The sequence below is a fragment of the Ovis canadensis genome, chromosome 10 (genome assembly GCF_042477335.2).
Source record: "Ovis canadensis isolate MfBH-ARS-UI-01 breed Bighorn chromosome 10, ARS-UI_OviCan_v2, whole genome shotgun sequence".
In the NCBI taxonomy this organism is placed as follows: Eukaryota; Metazoa; Chordata; class Mammalia; order Artiodactyla; family Bovidae; genus Ovis; species Ovis canadensis.
The window spans coordinates 100,096,345-100,116,191 of record NC_091254.1 but is presented as its reverse complement, the minus strand read 5'-3'; the positions used below and the strand labels follow the sequence as shown (position 1 = coordinate 100,116,191).

At 64.5% G+C, this 19,847-nt stretch overlaps 1 protein-coding gene across 6 annotated transcripts; it reads right to left on the bottom strand.

Annotated features, from left to right (window-relative positions):
* Positions 1-774: 774 nt before the first annotated feature.
* On the bottom strand, positions 775-19,397 carry TFDP1 (transcription factor Dp-1). 6 transcript variants are annotated; one of them, XM_069602098.1, is made up of 13 exons: positions 19,048-19,186; positions 18,228-18,302; positions 18,083-18,148; positions 10,827-10,893; positions 9,940-10,046; positions 7,530-7,651; positions 6,498-6,663; positions 6,068-6,211; positions 5,673-5,741; positions 5,333-5,484; positions 4,180-4,346; positions 3,488-3,566; positions 775-1,924 (listed from the first exon to the last, which is right to left on the bottom strand). In XM_069602098.1, exons 7-13 carry the CDS (start codon positions 6,609-6,611, stop codon positions 1,777-1,779), a joined length of 873 nt encoding a protein of 290 aa, XP_069458199.1. In that variant the 5' UTR covers positions 6,612-6,663; positions 7,530-7,651; positions 9,940-10,046; positions 10,827-10,893; positions 18,083-18,148; positions 18,228-18,302; positions 19,048-19,186; the 3' UTR covers positions 775-1,776. The 6 variants fall into 6 exon arrangements, with proteins under 6 accessions (XP_069458199.1, XP_069458197.1, XP_069458196.1 ...); XM_069602096.1 differs by lacking the exon at positions 18,083-18,148 and having other exon boundaries at positions 19,168-19,397; XM_069602095.1 differs by lacking the exon at positions 18,083-18,148 and having other exon boundaries at positions 19,048-19,193.
* Positions 19,398-19,847: the final 450 nt, after the last annotated feature.

Here is a 19,847-nt window from a genome sequence, read left to right as displayed (position 1 = left end):
GTAATATTCATCTATCCTAGGTTGTGTCTCAGCTCAGTTCAGTCCAGACGCTCAGTCGTGTCCTACTCTCTGCGACCCCATGGACTGCAGCACACCAGGCCTCTTTCCATCACAAACTCATAGAGCTTACTCAAACCCATGTCCATTGAGTCGGTGATGCCATCCAGCCATCTCATCCTCTGTCGTCCCCTTCTCTTCCTGCCCCCAATCCCTCCCAGCATCGGGGTCTTTTCAAATGAGTCCGTTCTTCACATCAGGCGGCCAGAGTATTGGAGCTTCAGCTTCAGCATCAGTCCTTCCAGTCAATGTTCAGGACTGATTACATTTAGGTCACATCTTTTTTACGACCACATGGACTGCAGCCCACCAGGCTCCTCTGTCCATGGAATTCTCCAGGCAAAAACACTGGAGTGGGTTGCCATTTTATCCTCCAGGGGATCTTCCTGACCCATAGACAGAACCCATGTCTCCTGCATTGAAGGCGGATTCTTTACCACTGGGCCACCTGGGAGGCCCCAAGGTGATGAGTACAGTTCTTCCAAAAATAAGACAAGGAACAGACGCTCTCCCCACCACCAGCCACAGAGAGGAGGCACCACTTCGGCCATGTCCTAGGGACCACGTTCCTCACCCGCCCGCGGGGCAGTGCAGGAGAGGCTGGGGCCGTGGCGGGTCCTGCATCCACCGCAGGGCCCGCACCCCTTCCCTGCAGAGAAGGGCCTGGTGGGGGTAAACGAGCTCCAGAGAGCATCCCGAATCACAGGGACACGCAGCTTGTTTAAAATGCCCATGCGCACTTTATTAATAAAAACTAACAGTGCCAAGTTAAACAAGTCAAACAATTAAAGTCTCTTTATTCCACAAAATATTACAGAAAAGTTTATTTGTGTTCCAATAAAAAGACTATTATTTTAGAACAGGCAGCTAACAGCAACTGTGCCGTTAATGGTTCTTGTTGAATACATTTTAAAAGAGACTACTGCCTGTCCTGAAATTTCTTTTTTCTTTTTATAAAAAAAGAACTATTAAAAATGATTGACAAATTTTGAGTTAAAAAACTGTTAAAACATTCTCTATATTTAATTTCAACTTTATAATAGATTACAGGAAGATGCTTACGAAACAAATACAACATTTGTTTCAGTACATGTCTTAAGTGATAGACTTATAAGTATGTAAACAACTATATAATAAAAAGTCTCCAAACGCTGCCTGTAAGAAATCAGGCGAATCTTACCATAAGCAATAAACCCTCCAAGCCTCAGTTTCCACAGCTGCGCCAGCGTGGCAGTAAACAAAACAAACAGAAAACAAACAGGGGCCTTGCAATCCATCTGCTGCAACCCAGGGCAAACCCACAGTGTGAGCCCGATGGGGCCGCGCAGTCAATATAATTTAAGGGGACGAAGCCATAGTCACACGGCGAGACGCAGAGCCGGGCGCCGCCGGGCCCACGGTGCCCCCGGGCGCTGCGCTGGGCCCGGCGCTGCGCTGGGCCTGCCGGGCGGCGGGAAGGCAGCACAGCTTCTCCGGCAAACTCGGCAAACTCTGAGGGGGCGAGATGGACTCTGAACTTAAAGACAGCAAACGAAAACACAAAATCCGCAAGAGTAGAGGTCGTGCGTCGGTGTCAAACTCAGGCGGCTCGTCGGGACCCCCGGAGCACGGTGAGCGGCTCGTCAGAAGCGCCCTGAGCCCGGGGGTCGGCAAGCTCTTCTGGGAGGAGGGCGCGGAACGCAGGTCTCCCCCCGCGCGCTCCTGGCCGCGGGCGGCGGCTCAGTCTTCCTCCTCGTTCTCGTTGAAGTCCTCGTCATCCTCGTCGTCCTCGCCGACGCATGACACCGGCGTCTCCACCCGGGACCCGCTGTACTGCGACCCACTGGAGCTCGTGGCCAGCGCCCCGTCCGCGCCGTTGGCCAGGTCGCTGCAAGGACAGGGACGTCAGGGGCCACACAGCGGGCGGCACGGAACCCGCCTCTCCCAGGCTGAGCTCACCGTCACCCTGGCCCAGCACGACAGAGCGAGCGGCTCGGGCGGGCTCCTGCTTCTCAGCGCGCCAGGAACAGAAGCCCCGGCACACCAACCGAGACCCCGAGACCCTCCTCCAAACTCTGCCCGCCACACCCTCCAGGGAGGAAAGGAGTGGGCCGTGTGAGGCACGTGTGTGCATTCACACACGTGCACACGGTTTTCCGACACTCTGCCTATTTCCCTTTTAGGAGAAAACCGCACGCAGGTGTCTTGATACCTTTCACTGGTGTTTACCGATACTGCCCAACAAAACCTAGGAGGTATCACGCTCTATGACAAAGTAACCCCATATCTGGGAAACCCCCATCTAGCGACCACATCTGAAAGAGTGGAAAACAGGCTGAAGCTGCGGCTGCCTGCAGCCAGGAACCCCCCGAGTGCACGACCAGAGAGGGCGGCTCAGAACCGGGGCCCCAGTGTCAGCTTTCCTTCCGAAGTGGTACCGGCTTTCATCTTGTTAAAAACACTGACAAGAGCCCGAAAGTTCATTAATAGAGAGAATTTCTTAAAGATGAAACTTTAGAAAATACCCAAATTCCACCTCCCGGAATAACCAGTGTTCAGATTTTACAGACTGGGCCACGCACAGTGGCAGATTCAGAATTTAAAACCAAACCAACCTCTGTCAAAACGCAACCAGGTGCAGGCACCCCGCGAGGGGCTGGGCGCTGGGACCCTCACAGGGAGCCTGCCCCTCCCTCGGGCGCACCGAGGCCGAGCTGGGGTCACGTGGAGGCCACACAGCACGGGGGCTGCCGAGCCTTCGAGGCAGGTGCACACAGGGTTTACTAGCCAACCCGGTTTTGTTGGACCTACATGCTGCTGATTTCATGTGTATGAGAAACAAGACATCCTTTACTGTTCAGAGTTGATATAGACACGTATGAGGCCCAACATGAGACACCCAAGACCACTGTTCTGTCCATACTCACACGGAAATCACCTTATGCTTATCTTTAAAAACCAGGAGGAACTCCGAGGCCTGACCCAGCCCTGCTCCGGGGGCCTGTGAGGTCACGGCTCAAACACACTTTGACTGAAATGATGAAAGTTCCTTCAACACGTAGAGCAATGCACACAGTAAACGGAAAAATAAGAAGGGGCAACGGGCACCACCACGTGTGCACTGCGACTTCAAGCGTTGAAAGAAAAGGGAAAAAACAGACGGAGAAACAGCCTGACTCAGGCTGCCGGCCACGCAGTTCAGGCGGTTTTGCCGCCGCGGCACTGAATTACTTCAATAGAAAATAAAATCCATGTACCCCTCCTGGTCTTTACGGGGAAAGTCTCATCAGAACAAACAGCTTCTCTGCCCAGAGCACGAGCTCCGGACGACCCTGGGGCCCTGGTGTCCGCTGCGCAGGGAGCCCGGCTCCAAGCAGGACGGAGGCCGCTCACATGAGACCCGGGCTTCCCGCCGGGGAGGGTGGCCGCGCGGCTCTGGGGGCGCAGTTACCTGGCAGACAGCCGCGTGCCGTTAGACGTCGACACTGCCGACGCGACAAACACACCGCCGAGCGACCCCTGAGCCATTTCTGCAAAGAGGAAGAAAACGAGGCAAACGTCACGAAGCAGAGCCCACAGGGCGCTGAGACAGGGCCGATGGCTCCGGGCCGGGCACCCTCCGGAGAGGGGCGAAGACGGCACTGCAGGGCCGGGAAAGGACACGGCCTCCAGGAGACGGACGGGCCAAAGGGGGCCGGCTCCCGCGCCCCGCCTCCCGGCGGGACCCCGCCCCGCCTCCCGGACGCAACCCTCCCCTCCGCCCGGCCGGACCACCACGCCAAGGACAGGTGGGCAGCAGGGGTCAGCGGGGCAGCCGCTGGCGTTGGGGGTCGGAGAGCAGGAGCTGCTTCACGGACGTCCTGCAGGGCTTGGGAGCCCCCAGGCCACCCAATGCGGGGCTCGTGAGGGAACCCACAGCCAGGGGGGCACAGGGAGGCCTCTCCTCTCACCAGAGCGCCCCCCGCCGCTGCCAGGATCCCCAGCTTGGCCGGGGCCGGGGGGCAGCAGGACAGACTCCAGACACCTGCTCAGCTGCGAGCCCTACAGGCAGCACCACCCCCCCGGAACCGCGAGCCCCCTCAGCCCCCGCCCCCCTTGCTTCTGCTCCTCCCGCGGGCAGGTGACCCCCCCCATGCCACTGACCTGTCACATAAGGCTCCAGCGCCTTCGGCACCAAGCTCCTGGCCACCCTCAGGTCCTCGGGGGAGCAGCTGCCGGACTCCAGCCCACAGGCCATGCCCATGCGCTTCAGCACCTCGATGTCATCATGAATCTCAAACGTGTTGTCGAAATTGAACAGGTATTCAAACCTGGAGGCGACGGTCACCGTCAGAAAAGCACCATCTCCAGGACAGAGCCGATGCCTGACTTGGGGCCCCGAGCCCCCAAACCTTCCCCCGGCACACAACCCACCCATCAGAGGCAGCGACGCCCCCGGGACAGGCCCCAGGTGCCGCCTGCCGTCCTGATGCGCCCCGCCGCCCTCCTTTCCAAGGAGCTGCACAGCCCGGGTAAGGAAACCCGCCAGTGAACTCCCTGGGAGCCGCGCCACGCGGCCTGTCAGACACGCAGCGCAGGCAGAGCAGGCCCCGCCCACACAGCAGGGGCAGAGCAGGCCCCGCCCACGCAGGGGGGGGCAGAGCAGGCCCCGCCCACGCAGGGGGGCAGAGCAGGCCCCGCCCACGCAGGGGGGGGCAGAGCAGGCCCCACCCACGCTGGCGGGCAGAGCAGGCCCCGCCCACGCTCGCGGGCAGAGCAGGCCCCGCCCACACAGCAGGGGGCAGAGTAGGCCCCGCCCACATATGGGGGGCAGAGTATGCCCCTCCCATGCAGCGGGGGCAGGGGGTGGGGGGGCAGAGCAGGCCCCGCCCACGCAGCGGGGGGGGGGGGGCAGAACAGGCCCCACCCACGCAGGGGGGGAGCAGAGCAGGCCCCACCCACGCTGGCGGGCAGAGCAGGCCCCGCCCACACAGCGGGGGCAGAGCAGGCTCCGCCCACGCAGCAGGGGGCAGAGCAGGCCCCGCCCACACAGCGGGGGCAGAGCAGGCCCCGCCCACGCAGCAGGGGGGTGAGAGCAGGCCCCGCCCACGCAGGGGGGGCAGAGCAGGCCCCACCCACGCTCGCGGGCAGAGCAGGCCCCGCCCACACAGCGGGGGGGGGGGTGGAGCAGGCCCCTCCCACACAGCGGGGCAGAGCAGGCCCCGCCCACACAGCGGGGGCAGAGCAGGCCCCGCCCACGCTGGCGGGCACAGCAAGCCCCGCCCACGCCTGTGGGCGGAGCCCCCCTCACGCCTACTTGTCGTTGGAGATGCTGCAGTCGATGACGGTCTTCTTGCTGGTGTTGACGATGATGAACGGCAGGTGGATGACCGAGTTGGGCGGGGGCGGCCGGCTGGCCTGCTGCTCCACCTGGCGGTTCCTCTGCACCAGGTTCTTGAAGGCGATTTGCTAAAAAAGACGCACAGTGGGCCCACGCTGAGGCCCGCGGCCACTGAACAGCTAACCTCCCCCTGGGCATCTGCCACGGCCCTGCCCAGCCCCAGCCAACACCGAGGAGGCTGGTCCCCCGAGAGGCCAGGGGAAGCACGCCCGGAACCGAGTGCCTGGAGGGCAGCCTCCGCGCAGGGGCCCCTAACCTGCAGGATGAGCTCCTGAAGCTGCGACTGCTTCTGCTTTATCCTTTCCAGCCTCCTCTGTCTCTCCACCTTCACAGACCAAACACCAAAACAAAACCATAGCGGTTCGTTTCCGAAGCATATTTTAAAATCCAAGGCAACACGGTCACCAAAGACACGAGCCCTGAGCCTGATAGGGGCCGGGGGCCAGAGGAGGCAGCTGCTGCCAGGCGTGCGGGCGGCTCCTCCGTCTCAGGACTGTGCCGCCTCCACCCGACTTCCGCTCCTCTGGGCGTGGAAACCCCCGCAGGCCAAGCGGGCCATCAGCCTCCAGCCCCGGGTCACCGCCAGGGGCAGCACAGAGGCCCCCGGCACTCCCAGGCCCCGCCCAGCACTGCAGGGGGGCAGCCGGGCACCTCTAGACTCTGGCACTCCTGGGCGGAGTTGGTGGGCAGGCCGATCCACTTGATCTCCTTCTTCTCCTTGGAGATGATGTTCATCGCCATGAGCACGTTCAGCGCGTCGTACACGCGCCTCCGGATGTTCTTCTGATCGTAGGCCTGGCAGAGACGCGGGGGGTTCCCGACGGCCCAGGACCACGCGCACAGCAGCACGCGAGCCCCGGACACACCCGAGGCCACACGCTGCCCCCCCCCGCCCAGGGCGGCCCCCACACGGCCCACAGGAGCGAGCAGATGCCACAGGGATGCGACAGCTTCCCGGCACCAGCGGGTCAAGAAACATCCTTCCCAAGGGCTCCGGGGCTTCCGCACCCGCGGGAGGCGGCGGGGCGGCCTCTCCAGGGCTCCGGGGCCGCCTCCGCACCCGCCCGCCCGACGCGCTCACCGACTCGCTGGGCAGGATGTGGCTGTCGGCCGCGCTGAACTCGGCCACCAGCTCGTCGGCCACCTCGTTGTAGGACGTCGTCCCCTTGCGCTGCACCTTCTCACACACCTTCATGGAGAAGTGCCGCAGCCCCTTCCCGTTCTTCTCTCCTTTCCGGTTGCGCTTCCTGCGGGACAGCGCGGAGCGGCCGCGGCCTCAGCTCGCAGCGCGGGCCGGCCACACCCGCGTCTGGGGGCCGGCTCGTGCCGCCAGGGGCCCCCATGGGCCATGCCCAACAGAGGAGGGGTGGGAGCCTGGCTCCGGCCCCCGTCCAGGGACCCCCCTCCAGGGACCCCCCTCCTTGAAAGGCTGCAGCACAAACTTCCACGGGGCTGCGCCCCACACGTCTCTTCAAGTCTAGGGGAAAGCAGGGCAGGACCCGGGACACGCGGGACTGGTGTCCAGATGCTACACGGTGCTTGGTAATAAACATCCTTGGCTGTGAGGAGCTACGGAAGTTTAGCTGCAAATTTCGGAATTTGGGGCGAACGCAGCTCTGCTGAGACGAGGCCACATGGCAGCTGGGAGGGAGACCCAACACCTGACCTTCTAAGTCGCCACATCAGGGGAAGGGCCACCCAGGTTCCCCACTGGGGGGTTTCGGGGACTGATGGTTGTTGCTTTAGAACGAGTAGCTTTTTGTCTTTAAGGACAGTCGCACAGCTGACCTCTGAGTAAAACTGTTTCACGTTACTTTGCTTTTGGAGGAAAAGATCCAGGCAACAGTGTGACCGCGGCACGGGGCTGCCCACAGCCACGTTTAGCAGCAGGGGAGAGGCTGGAAGACCCGCCCGTTTCCTGGGGCTCCACAGACGGTACTTTCCAGCATGGACAGTGCGCTTAGAGGCCGGAGCCCAGCCCTCAGTGGAGCCAGGGCGGCTGCCCACGGCCTGGCCTCTCGAGGGCCCGCGGGGCCACTGCCGGCTCCTCCGGCACGCTGGTGCCCACGCGCGCACAGAGGCTGGGTGGGGGGTGTTCCAGGCAAGTGCTCACCCGGCAGACCAAGGAGAGGGCTCTGAAGGCTGGTTCTGGGAGACGAAGTGAGTGTTCGGGGTGTGTGGGCTGCCTACCACGATAGTGTTTGGCGCTGCAGGCCTCTGAGGTGTACCAATCACCTACAGTCAAAAGAGACAATTCAGAACAGTCAGAATCTCCCACGCATGACACTGCCGCCTCATCAGTTCCTGTTACCTACAGCCGCCGCTGAGTGTCGTTAACCAGAGGCTGGAGGAGGGTCCCGAGAGCCCCCGGAGCCCTGGCTGCCTTCCGCCTGCTGCACACGGGTGGCTGGAGACAGCTCTGAGACCCGCATGCCCCACTTTCACCTCCTTCCCCCGCAACCCAGAGATGAGACTCTGCTTCACTGGGGCAGCAACGAGCCCCAGAGACGAAGAGGAAAAGAACCCAGGGCCAGTGGGGCTCACTGCGGCGACCCCAGCGCCCGCTCACCCACGCAGGGAGCCCTGGGCACCCTGGCCAGCGCAGGGCGGGGTGGGGTGCAGCGCCACCGGGGCAGAGGCAGGCGCCCACTGCTCGGGCACAGACACGCAGCCCAGAAGCCCTGCCCCGTGGCCCCGCGTTCACAGGGCATGCACACACCGCCTCATCCAGCCAAGCAGGAGCTCGGCTCCCCAGGGACTCATGCCTGAGCCCAGAAACCACTCAGAAGCAGTGCTTCCTGGTGACCGGCGTGGGAGGCCCAGGCCCCCCGCGCTGGCGGTGGAGGGCGGGCCACGGCTGTGCTATTTTAAGCTGGATGCTCCCCCTGGTCCGCTGCTTAGCAGGATAAGGGCTACCTGCCGCAGCGCTGATACAGCTGACCTGGCACTTTGCAAATCACCTCTAAGCCCAGGTCACCTATGAATATCAGCGATCCAGACCATGGAAGGGAAAACAGCTCAGCTGAGTCCCAGTCTCTTAATCCACGTTCCCAATGATCAAAGCATCACCAGCGTTTCACTCTCATTCAAGAGATATGAAATCAAACAGCGTGTGTTCTAGAAAGTGATCAAACGGCACATGTGTCCCAGACTGCTCCAGGGTGGACGGCAAGAATCCCCAGAGCCGAGGCCTCGAGAGTGAGTGCTGAGGAGGCCCCGGGTCACGGCTCATCTCCTCGAGAGCCGTCCCTCCAGCGCTCAGGAGAACGGGCTTGGGACGGCGCGCCGCCCGCGGCCAGGCTTGCCGACCCCCTGCCTTGGTCCCTGGCCCCCCGCTAGGGCCTGCTCCCCGCCCACCCGGAGAACACCCCCCTCAGCCACAGCTGCCCTGCAGGGAGAGCAGGTGCCCACTGGCTGTGCATTCCCAAGGCGGCCTTCCTGGACCACATGGGACACGGGGGCAGGCAGGGCACCCCATGCCCGTGGGCGGTACCTCAGCCTCACAGAGGGCCCTGTGGGTGCTCATTCCACCCTCACACCCTGATTTCCACTGCTCTCCACCGACCTCCTGTGAGAACCCCCAGCTCTCTGTGCCCAGCCGGAGAGGCACCGGGGTGTGGGGAAGATCGTGCCGGCTGATGAGCTCGGCCTGAGCCGGCTCTGGGAAGCCGTGGGGGAGCGTCCGCTAAGGGGCTGAAGGTCGGGACACCGACAGGAACCTCCGTGTCACTCCTGCTCCCTCTATTTAAACTGGAAACAGCACGAGAGCTGTCCCTACGCTCCCCGAGCCACTCTCAGCTGTGACTCTGCTATGAAACAACACACAGCACCTACAAAATAAGACGATGTGAATTATAGCTTCCATCAGAAAGACGTTTACTGACTGTGATGTTCCAGGAAGGCCCCAGCCTCCACGCACTATGTGGAGTGTTGCAGCAAAGCTGCTGAGCCAACGTGGTCACCATCACAGTGGGGCTGAGCGACAGGCCGTCACACACCTGCCGGGGGGCCAGGCCACAGGCGCGGGTGGGACACGAACGCCCCACCCCTCATGGCCACGGGTTGCATCAGGAAGAGGCCGTCGAGCCTGCAGGCAGGAGCTGGCGGGACTCCTGGGGGGCACCGGGCGAGGCCCCGGGAGTCTGACCCCTCCCACCAACCAGGAAGGCCAGAGCAGCCACGGCCCGCATCCGCAGAGCCCCGATCCCACGAGAGGCTGGCCCGGTGCCAGCCCTGCGTCCGCAAGCCCCAAATCACGAAAGGCTGGCCCAGTGCCAGCCCTGCGTCTGTGAGCCCTGAACCCACGAGAGGCTGGTCCAGTGCCAGCCCCACGTCCCGGGCAGGCAACAAGCCCCGGCCAGGAGCAGCCGGCCCACCCAAGGGCATGCACCACCCACAGGCCCCACGAGGGCAGAGGCAGGAGCGGCTGGGAAGCCGCGGGCAGGCAGCCCCGCGCCGGGGACGCCCGGCACTGGCCCCGCACCCGAGACCGTGGCCTCGGACGGCAAGCCTCCCGGCCTTACCACTTGCTGCGAGATGTTGACGTTGGACTGTCCAAAGGTCTTTGGCAGGAGCTGCTTCCCGAGAGAGTTCACTGTGGAGGGGTGGACAGCAACCAAGGACACCACGCCTGCAACGCGAGAGGTGCCGTCACAGCGGCCCTGAGGCCGGCCCAAGGCATCTGTGGCAGCCGAGCGCTGCTCGGGCCACCCTCCTGCCCTGGGCCCCATCCGACCCACAGGCGGCTGCAGGCACCTCGGCCGAGCCTGACTCCCAAACCTGGCAGCTGCGCCCACACCGCCCTCTCCCGACCACAGGCCCTGGCGTACACCAGGCCCTCGCATGCAGGCCTCAGGGCTCCACTGCACCCCGGCTGCCCCCAGCCTGCCCAAACCCCGTGGGCTGCCTGCCCCCCGACAGAATGTTCTGGTGGGACCACAGGACCCGGCGCTCACAGCTCTGATTCTCAGACAACTTCAGCTGGAACTGAGTGCGCCTGGACACGTCCCTGCGTGTCTGCAGATGGGCGCAGGCTCACAGGCTTCTCCTCCTGCAGCACGTTCCTGCCCAGGAGGAGCGACCGCGAGGACACTGGCCCCCACACTCGGACACCTGGACGCACAGCCGAGGGACAGACACCTTCCTGCACTCACTGCAGACACAACCGCGCACACGGGCCCCTGCCGCTCTCGGGCGCCGGGGGTCCCCGCAGGGTGCACAGGGCGGCCCTGGGACGGGGGGAAAGCGTGCCCAGTGCCACGCTCACGGCCTCGCACGCTTCCACTTGCCCTGGCTCTCCACACACAGCAAGCACTACAAGCCAGGTAGACGCAGCCGCTGAGCCCAGGCCCCCGGGACGTCGGGGACCCAGAGACACATGGCAGGGGTGGGCCCAGCCGGGCGCCCTTACCTTTCCCAGGACTGAGGTTCTGGTCGATGAAGACCTTGAGTTCCCCGTTGGCTTCAATTAGACCGGCCTGCGGGGACAACAACCCAGTGAGACGGCGTCGGCCGAGCTGCCGCCGAGCAAGCGGGCACCCACCGAGATTGGCTGCTCCACCTGTGGAACAACAGCTGCTTCCGCCTTTAAGCTCGGCCCTTGGGACAATGCGACAGTGCTCTCGTCACCAAACTGCACGCCCTTTCACCAGTCACATCTGAGGTCGGCGAGGGGGACCGCGGGGGGACCGCTGGGGCAGCAGACTGGTGCTTTGGCCTGAGCACAGGGCTCCAGCTAGCTCAGAGCCGGACACGCAGGCGCCCCGGTCCCCGGGACGGACCACGCCCCCCGGCCGTGCCCAGCCGCCGCCCCTCGGGGAGCCCCGGCTTGATCAGAGAGCTGGAGACGCGGGCGCCCTGACCCCGGGACAGACCACGCCCCCCAGTGCAGCAGGCCTCGGGCCCTCTAGGCCCTGCCCCACCACCCACAGGCGCGCCTACGCGGCAGCCAGGACTGGGGTGGGGGGCACGGAGGGAGACGGGGCAGGCTCCCTGCTTCACCCCCAAAGCTCTGGGCTGACTTAGACGGTTGGTTTAGCACAAGACATTTTCACTCAAACCCTGATCTTTCTGAAAAGCAAAGGAGACAAGAGAGAGAGATGACCCCTGCCAGGCCCTCAAGCCTAATCCCAGGAAGCACAAGGCCAGGTGGCGTGGGGCAGCACAGACCCGCCCGGGCCTTGGCCATGCTGCATCAGGACGGAGGGGCTGGGGGCGCACAGACACCTGGAGGTCGCCTGCTCCCAAGGCCGAACACCAGCTGTGAACTCGGGCGTGCTCTCCAGAGCTTAGCGCGAAATGATGGTGCACTTGCCCCTCGTGCTGAAGGATGACGAAGGCCACGTGAACGTCCTTAATTCCTGGGGTGCGAGTCTAGAGGAAGCCACTGCCCGATGGGGACATTCAGCTCACAAAGAGACACATCCAGCCTCCAAACCAAAGACCGACTGAAACCGAAACCAGCTTGAAACTTCGCCCGTCAGGCGGCACGGCTTCGTGGGTTCTTAAGTCATCATCAAGTTTGGTGCTGAGATCGGGGCGTTAAGACGGGTGGAAGCAGCTGTGGCCGGCACGCCCATCTGGGGAAGCCATCTGGGCACGTCTCAGACGCCGTGCCCGCCTCTGCGGGTGTCCACGGGCGGCCGGGGCAGCTGCTCCACTGAGGACCCAGAGTGGGTTATCGATGTGCCCTTGTGCCAGCGTGAGACACCCCTCGGCTCTGGCCTGGCCGCGAGAGACCAGCAGGGGGGATGTGGCGAGCTAACCCCCCCTCCAGGACTCTCTCGAGACGGGTGCCTCAGGCCACCACTCAGCGGTTTCCCTTCTGAACACCCACTCGTGCCGCTTGTATCCGCTACTGAAACCGTGGGGATAACTGGAAACAATCTGCAAGGCCGAATTCGGGGTCTCCAGACGTCCTCCACCCTACAGAGGTCAAAGCCGGCATGGCGGGCCGCAGCTCACGCGGCACACGCACTCGGGCGGGCCTCTCACCAAGGGCTGGTGCTCCACGCCAGGGGCCCGGGGCCCACACACGTGCTCCAGTTTTGCAAGACGAGCTTAGGGAGAAGGTCTCGTTTTTCATTATCTCCCGTCTCAGCTCGCTTTTTGTGACTGACCACCTATGATTTCCCAACAGACCAAATAAACACGCCGCTGCCGAACACGAGGCAGAAGGAACGAGTGAGTGGATCAGGACAGCAACAGCGCAGGGGCGGGGGGCTCGGGGCGCCGCCCGCAGGGAGCGCGCCTGCACCACGGACGACCGCGGCCACCCCGAGAGGGGCGACACAGGCTCCCAGCAACTGCTCTCAGACGGGCCGGCAGGACACTCTGCTCTCCCATTCGCCTGCGTTTTCTATTCAGGTACAACTCACGCCACGTTTACAGCCGCAAGAAACGCTCCTCAAACTGTTTAAGCAGCTCACATTCGCTCCTCGCGGAAGCTTTGCTGAATGGAAAATCCGAGGTCGGAGATGGAAAGCTGCGGGGTGACACCGTCAACCAACACAGGAGACTCCCTGCTGAGGCAGGCACGCGACGCCAGGACACTCCCGAGGGGCCAGGACTCTCCCAAGGGGCCAGCACACTCCCGAGGGGCCAGGACACCCGCACCTATCAGCGGGCCGGGGAGGCCCAGGAGGTTGGCCTGAGGGGCCAGCACACCCTCACCTGTCTCTGGGGCAGGGAGGCCCAGGAGGCCAGGCTCAAGGGGTTGGCTCTGTCTTGGGGGTGGGGAGGCCCAGGAGGTCAGCCCTAGGGGCTGGCTCTCCTGTCTCGGGGGCGGGGAGGCCCAAGAGGGTAGCCTGAGGGGCTAGCACGCCCTCTCCTGTCTCTGGGGCAGGGAGCCCCAGGAGGTCGGCCCGAGGGGCCAGCACGCCCTCACCTGTCTCCGGGGCGGGGAGGCCCAGGAGCTCGGCCCGAGGGTTTGGCTCTCCTGCCTCCTGTCGCCCCTGGTCTGCAGGCAGAGGCCCCCCGAGGTCTGTCCAGCGCTGCTCCCCGGCCCCAACCCAGGTCCCCAGCAGCACGCGCCTGGCAGGCAGGACCCGGGACATGGGTATCAGAGGCGCTGTGTTTGCGAGCCCAGCAGATGGCCAGGGTTTGTTGTTTCAGACCAGAATCCCCTTTATAACTGGATCCCGGGAAACAGGAGCCCGACGGCCAACGTCCTGAGGCAACAACAGGGGCTGAGAGAGAGAGACCAGCTTCACACTGGACCCTCAGAGCCACACACAGCGCCTCAGCTCAAAGCCTGGACGGGCCACAGCCAGGGCGCCCCAGCAGTCCGCTCCCGCCAGGCCCTCGGTGCTGACAGACGCTGGCGGCAGGCGGCCGTCTGACGGAGGGGCCCAAGGATGTTCCACCTCTGCCTGGGCCGAGGCAACACCAGCCCCAGAGGCCTGGCCCTCACGCAGGGAGTGACCCCAGGGCTGTGGCCCCAGCCCAGCCCCATCTAACAAACAGCACAAAACCGCAGAGAGAGGAGCCAGGCCTGGAGTCTGAGCAAGAGCCGTCTTCTGCTCATTCTATGCTGGAGCAAAGCGAGACTCAGTCAGCAACAGAGAGAACAGCTTTAACAAGGGGGCTGTGTGTGGAGAACAGCCCCGGGGTCACGCTGCGCCAGGCTGGGCCCCCCGAGCCCTGGGAGCTCCCTCAGCCCAGGGACGGGGCCGGGCGGCGCCTGACAGTCAGGACACGGGCAGCACCAGGTGCGACACGCCAGGCGCTCCAGGACCGCACTCACCACTAAGCCGTGACTTCCTGCTGTTCACACAGCAGGAAAAAAAGCTCAAACACGAAACCTGTCACAAGAACGAGCACAGGGGTGCTGCCTCGGTGCTCAGCGGCGCTGGCTGGGTGTTCTCACTCGGGCCTCAGGCGGGAAGGAAAGGGCTGCTCAGCACCCGGCTGGCTCAGCCCGGCAAGGCCTGGGTACCAAGCACGTGCCCGCTGCCCCGGCCCCTGGAAAGCGACACGCAGGACGTGTGTTTTAGACAAGCTTGCTAAACCAGACCTCGGGAGCTCAGGCTCGGCACAGTTTCTTTGGGTTTCCTGCCCTCAACAGCATGATCCAGGGACGTTACCATGAACTTGGAACACCATGGGCAGCCACAGAGCAGCTACAACCGTGACCCACTGGCCAGCTCGGGACTGAGCCAGGCTCTCCCGCCAGCATGAGGCCAACCCGGCTCCCACAGCCGAGGGAGAGGGAGGCACGGGAGAGTCCTGGAGCATCTGTGCAAAAGCAGGCCTGTGACTCCACACAGCAACCGCCCCTGCTCACTACAGAGCAGTGCGACACTGGATGAGGGCGAGGACGGGTCCTCCCGGGGGCACGGCGGCCCTGCACCTCCTCCCCTGAGAGCTGAGGGCTGTCACAGGCTCCCCGATGGCCCTCCGGCCAATTCCAGACAACCAGAGCCACAACGCCGGCTCTTTATAACCACAGTCTTCCAGAGGCCAAGGACTCCCAGTCACTCATGGGGCCAGACTGGAGGTGGGGACAGCCCAGGCAGGGGCACGTGAGCACCACACGCTCCGCACACACACCCGTGCACACACGTGAACACACATGCTCGGCACACACACATGCCCAGTCACGTGTGTACACAGTAACTACCCACATGCACACGTACACACATGCTCAGCACACAGGCACACGTACCGAACACATGTGGGCGCACACATGCTTGGCACACGTGTGCACACGCACACAAACCCAGTGCACACACGTGTACACTCAGCACACATGTATACACATCCAACACGCGTGTGCACACAGCACGCACCCAGCATACACACGTGACACACGCTTGGTACACATATTTACACACATGCTCAGCACAGTGCACACACCCAGCGTGTGCACACATTGCACACACATGCTCAGCACGCACACATACTTACACATGCTCAGCAGACACGTGCACACACACACACGCACACACGCACATGCTCAGTGCACATCAGACGCCGTCCCCCTGTGCGTCACACAACTGCGGCGTTCAGTGCAGGGTGTATCTGATAGTGAGGGGTGCCCCTGTCAGATGGAAATCCGTGCCTGCATTTCCACCCCAGGAGCGTCCCGCACACTGAAAACCCCCCGATCACGATCTTCTCACCAGACCCAAGGTACAAAATAAAACCCGCAGACATCCACTTCCGTAACCACGTGTTCACTCACCAGGGCAACAGGTTCCCGTGGGGGAGGGAACAGGCACCCCCGGACCGCGGGCCCAGTGCCACAGTCGCCCACCCGCAGGCCTCGCTGACCTGGGGGTCTCACTGCAAGATTCCAGGAACTACCCCACATGCGCACGAAAGACAGTCCCCAGGCTCCAAGGTGAGTCCCACAAACCAGGGCCGAGGGCCTGGGGGCAGTGACGGGCCAGGGGGCAGTGACGGGCCAGGGGGCAGTGACGGGCCAGGGGGCAGTGACGGGCCAGGGGGCAGTGACGGGCCAGGGAGTGAAGGACGCGCTGAGACCCACTTTTCAAAGGGAATGCGGCGGCGAACCCTGAGGCATCGGGCTCTGTCCCCATCACGGGAAACGGTTAGACACAGGAATGGCAGTCCCGTCCGCGCGTCTCTGTAAACAGACTCACGCCTCTCTGAGCGCTAGAAACAGCAGCTCCAGGACAGGTGGCGGCTCAGAGCTCAAGCACGGCCCCACCTCACCCTCCAAGTTCAGGGGAAGAGCACGCTGCTTCCTTGACTCGGGCCCACCCTGCCCACCACCACTCCTGCAGACCCCACACCCCCAGCGAGGCAGACGGAGCAGGGTTCTGAGCCCGATGCCTGGAACAGGGCAGGAGCATCTCCAGCTCGCTGGGGAGACCTGCCTGCCCCACGGGGATGCCCAACACCGCCCCTCCCCGGCCCCTCAACCTCCTCCACTGGGACCCCCAGCATCAACTCCAGCCCCCCAGGCCCCAACAGTCCCCACGGAGCCCCCAGAGCTCTGCCCCCATGCCCTGGCATCCCAGCCCACCAACTTCACCTCAAGGGGCTTCGACTTACATCTGAGACCACAGTTAGGCCCTATGACCTAAGTCAACACTGGCTGCAGAGTCATCTTCCCAGACTCAAACGTCACACGCGCCTTAGACACAGACGGCAGGAGAGAGAGCCGGCTGCGACCACCAGCCCAGCTGAGACCTGGCTCCAGCACACCGACAGCTCAGCTCAGCACAGGCGCAGCCACCTCACCTGCGCCCCACTCTCAGGCCGGTATCACCTACTCCAGAGGCACCCCCCTGCCCCACGGCAGACGGGCCGTGTCACCCCACCCACCACAGGACCACCTGCGCTCCAGGAGGCTGCATCTCCAGGAGGGACCGAGGACAAGGTCGCTGGGCAGCGCTTTTCCTGCAGCCGGGCGGGGCAACAACCATCCGCCCTGATACCCCCCAGGTGCCTCGGAGGAGTCAGAACCCTCGGGGGTTCACACGGCAAAGCAGGCAAGCCAGGCCGCCGCCCGGCCTTCATCCTGGGGCAAACAGAACGGAGGACCCAGTGGGACCGTGGACCCTCAGAGATAGTGTCACCCCCACGGCACACGCAGCCTACGACTTTCACCACAGACATGCCACCCGGGAGGCCGAGCTCACCCCCACAAAAGGGCTCCAAGTGTGCCATTCCAGCCCTACAGACACGGACACGCTGTGCCTCAGGCTGTATTTCCAACTCCATGCAACTGATGAGTAAATAAGTAAACAGCCTCTCTTCCCGACATTCACAGAACAGCATGTTCCGAGAAACACCGGCAGACAGAGCTGGGGTTTCAGGGACCTTCACTGATGCTACCAAGGTTAGGATGGAGTGCCACGGCCCATGAAGTCAGCTCTGCGTGGAGGCCTAAAAGCCTATTTCTTGCAAAATGCGAAAAAGTTTACTCACGATGTTCTATGGGTTCACAACAAATGTAAACAAAGCAGAATTGTTCACATTCTGTTTATCACATTTCATTTTTTTCTGAGAAAAACAGTTGCCAAGTCCAGTGCTGAGCGTCTTCATGGGTGGAAGCTGAACTAACTCCCGGGGGGCACACAAAGCAGCTGCTCAGGGAGGCTCGCCAGCCCCGCGCCTCCACAGGCAGGGGGTCCTCTCACAGAGCCCTGGCTGATTCACAAGTCAGCCAGCCTCCAAGAGACCCAGGGGTGTGGTGGCGGCCAGCCTCCAACCAGCCTCCAAGAGACCCAGGGGCCGGCGGCGGCCAGCCTCCAACCAGCCTCCAAGAGACCCAGGGGCCGGCGGCGGCCAGCCTCCAACCAGCCTCCAAGAGACCCAGGAGCCGGCGGCAGCCAGCCTCCAACCAGCCTCCAAGAGACCCAGGAGCCGGCGGCGGCCAGCCTCCAAGAGACCCAGGAGCCGGCGGCGGCCAGCCTCGAGACGCAGCCTCCAAGAGACCCAGGAGCGTGGCGTCGGCCAGCCTCCAACCAGCCTCCAAGAGACCCAGGAGCCGGCGGCGGCCAGCCTCGAGACGCAGCCTCCAAGAGACCCAGGAGAGTGGCGGCGGCCAGCCTCCAACCAGCCTCCAAGAGACCCAGGGGCCGGCAGCGGCCAGCCTCGAGACACAGCCTCCACCGCTCAGGCCTGCGTGGCCCAGGCAGAGGCCAGCATGGCTCAGGCCGCGCGCAGCGCCACCGGCTGTCCCCGCCTCCTCACCTTTACTTTGTCTCTTTGCTGGAAAGGTCTGAACACCGACAGGCCCGCAGTTTATGTGTGGTCATTCTGAAACAAGGTGGGGAGTGACCGAGAACGCAGTGCTGGGCAAACATCGGTCCAGCACAAAGCAGACACACGTACTCACATCTTTTGCCATGTTACCAGTTCCGTGAAATCGATGCTAGTAACGGTCACCCTCCAGAAAAGAAAAATGGTTTTCCTGGTAAAAAGGAGGAGAGGGGAGTCATGAGCCAGGCTGAAACGAGAAGCTGACACCGCCACCGTCCCCTCAGCATCACCACCCATCTAAGCGGCAGGAGTCCCTTCCTCTCCACGCCCTCGCTCCGTCCCGGGGCGGGGGGTGCGGGGGGCGGCCCAGAAACGCCCCCCGCCCGGGGACTTTAAAGTCATCTCAGGCAGGGAAGCGTCCACAACCCGGCTGCCCGCCGGCCTCCCCGAGGCGCACAAAGACCCGGCGTGAACCAGCCTGGCACCGCGGCCCGATGCCCCCCCCAACCCCACCCGGAGCGGCCCCGCGCGCACGCGCTCCCCGCGGACGCCCCCGGGGCCCACCCGCGACCACCGGCCGACCGGCAACTCTGACAGGTGGGCGTCCGGGGCCGCGGCCTCCGGCCTGGCGCTAGGCCGCGGCCGCCTCCCGCGAGCGCCCCCCGCGCGCCGCGGCCGGCAGTCGGCGGGCAGGTGGGGCCCGCGCCCCGTCCTCGGCCCCCGGCCCCGCGCGCCCGCCCCGCCCCGACCCCCGCCCGGCGCCGGCGCGCGCGCCGCTCCGCCCGGACGCTGCGCGCAGGCCCCGCCCGCGCCCCGGCCCGCGCCCCCCGCGGGGGTCACCGGGGCGCCCCGGCGGCGGCCCCGGCGCGCGGGGGCCCGGGGCGCACGCGGCGCGGGGCGGGGGCGGCGCGGCCGGGCGCCCGGCGCGCGCCCCTGGGGACCCCGGCCCGCCGCACCTGGCGGGCGGGCGGCGCGGGCGGCGGGCGCGCAGCCGCGGGCGGCGGGCGGGGGGCGGCGGGCCCGGCGGCGCTCGGCCGGGGTCCCTGCCCTGCCGAGGCGCCGGGCGCGGGGCTCACCCTGCGAGCGTCGGGCGGCGTGACGTGCGCGGCGCGGTGACGTGGGCGGCGGCCCGGCTCCCGCAGCGCGCCTGCGCGCCTTTTCGCGCCTTCGGCGCCCTCCTCCTCCTCCTCCTCCTCCTCCTCCTCCTCCTCCTCCTCCCCCCGCCCCCCACTCTCCTCCCGCCGGGCGGCCCGCGCTTGGAGAAGATGAGCTGCTCCGGCGCGTGCCCGCGTGTGCGCGCGTGCCCGCGTGTGCGCGCGCGCCGGCTGCGGATGGAGAGGAGGGCCTGGCCCGGGACTCCGCGGTGCGCGTGCGGGGGAGCTGAGTCAGGGATGTGTGCACACGTGCGCACACGGGGGACAGGGATGGGGTGCGCGTGCGTGTGTGTGCACCCTGGGGATAGGAACTGGGACGTGTGCACCTGTGCGCACACGGGGACCGAGGCCTGGTGTGTGTGGACGTGCATGCTCCCGGGCGTCACGGGCTGGGGGTGTGTGCGCACTCCGTCGGCACTTGGGAACCAGTGGAAGGTGTGGAGATGAGTGTGTACACACACGGGGCCAGGGATGGGGGTGCGCGTGCGTGTGTGCACAGCCAGTAGTAGCGGATGGATGCGAGAGTGTGCACAGGGGCCAGAAGTGTGTGTGTGTGTGTGTGTGTGTGCGCGCGCAGATGTGCGCACTCGGGGGAGCGGGCT

Coding starts and splice junctions, on each gene's coding strand:
- TFDP1 (XM_069602094.1), bottom strand. CDS start 10,260: ATGCGAGGGCCTGGTGTACGCCAGGGCCTGTGGTCGGGAGAGGGCGGT. Junction 6,664..7,529: donor CCCTCTCCTTGGTCTGCCGG/GTGAGCACTTGC, acceptor GCTGTCCCGCAG/GAAGCGCAACCGGAAAGGAG. Junction 1,925..3,487: donor GGCACGCGGCTGTCTGCCAG/GTAACTGCGCCC, acceptor CTGTCCTTGCAG/CGACCTGGCCAACGGCGCGG.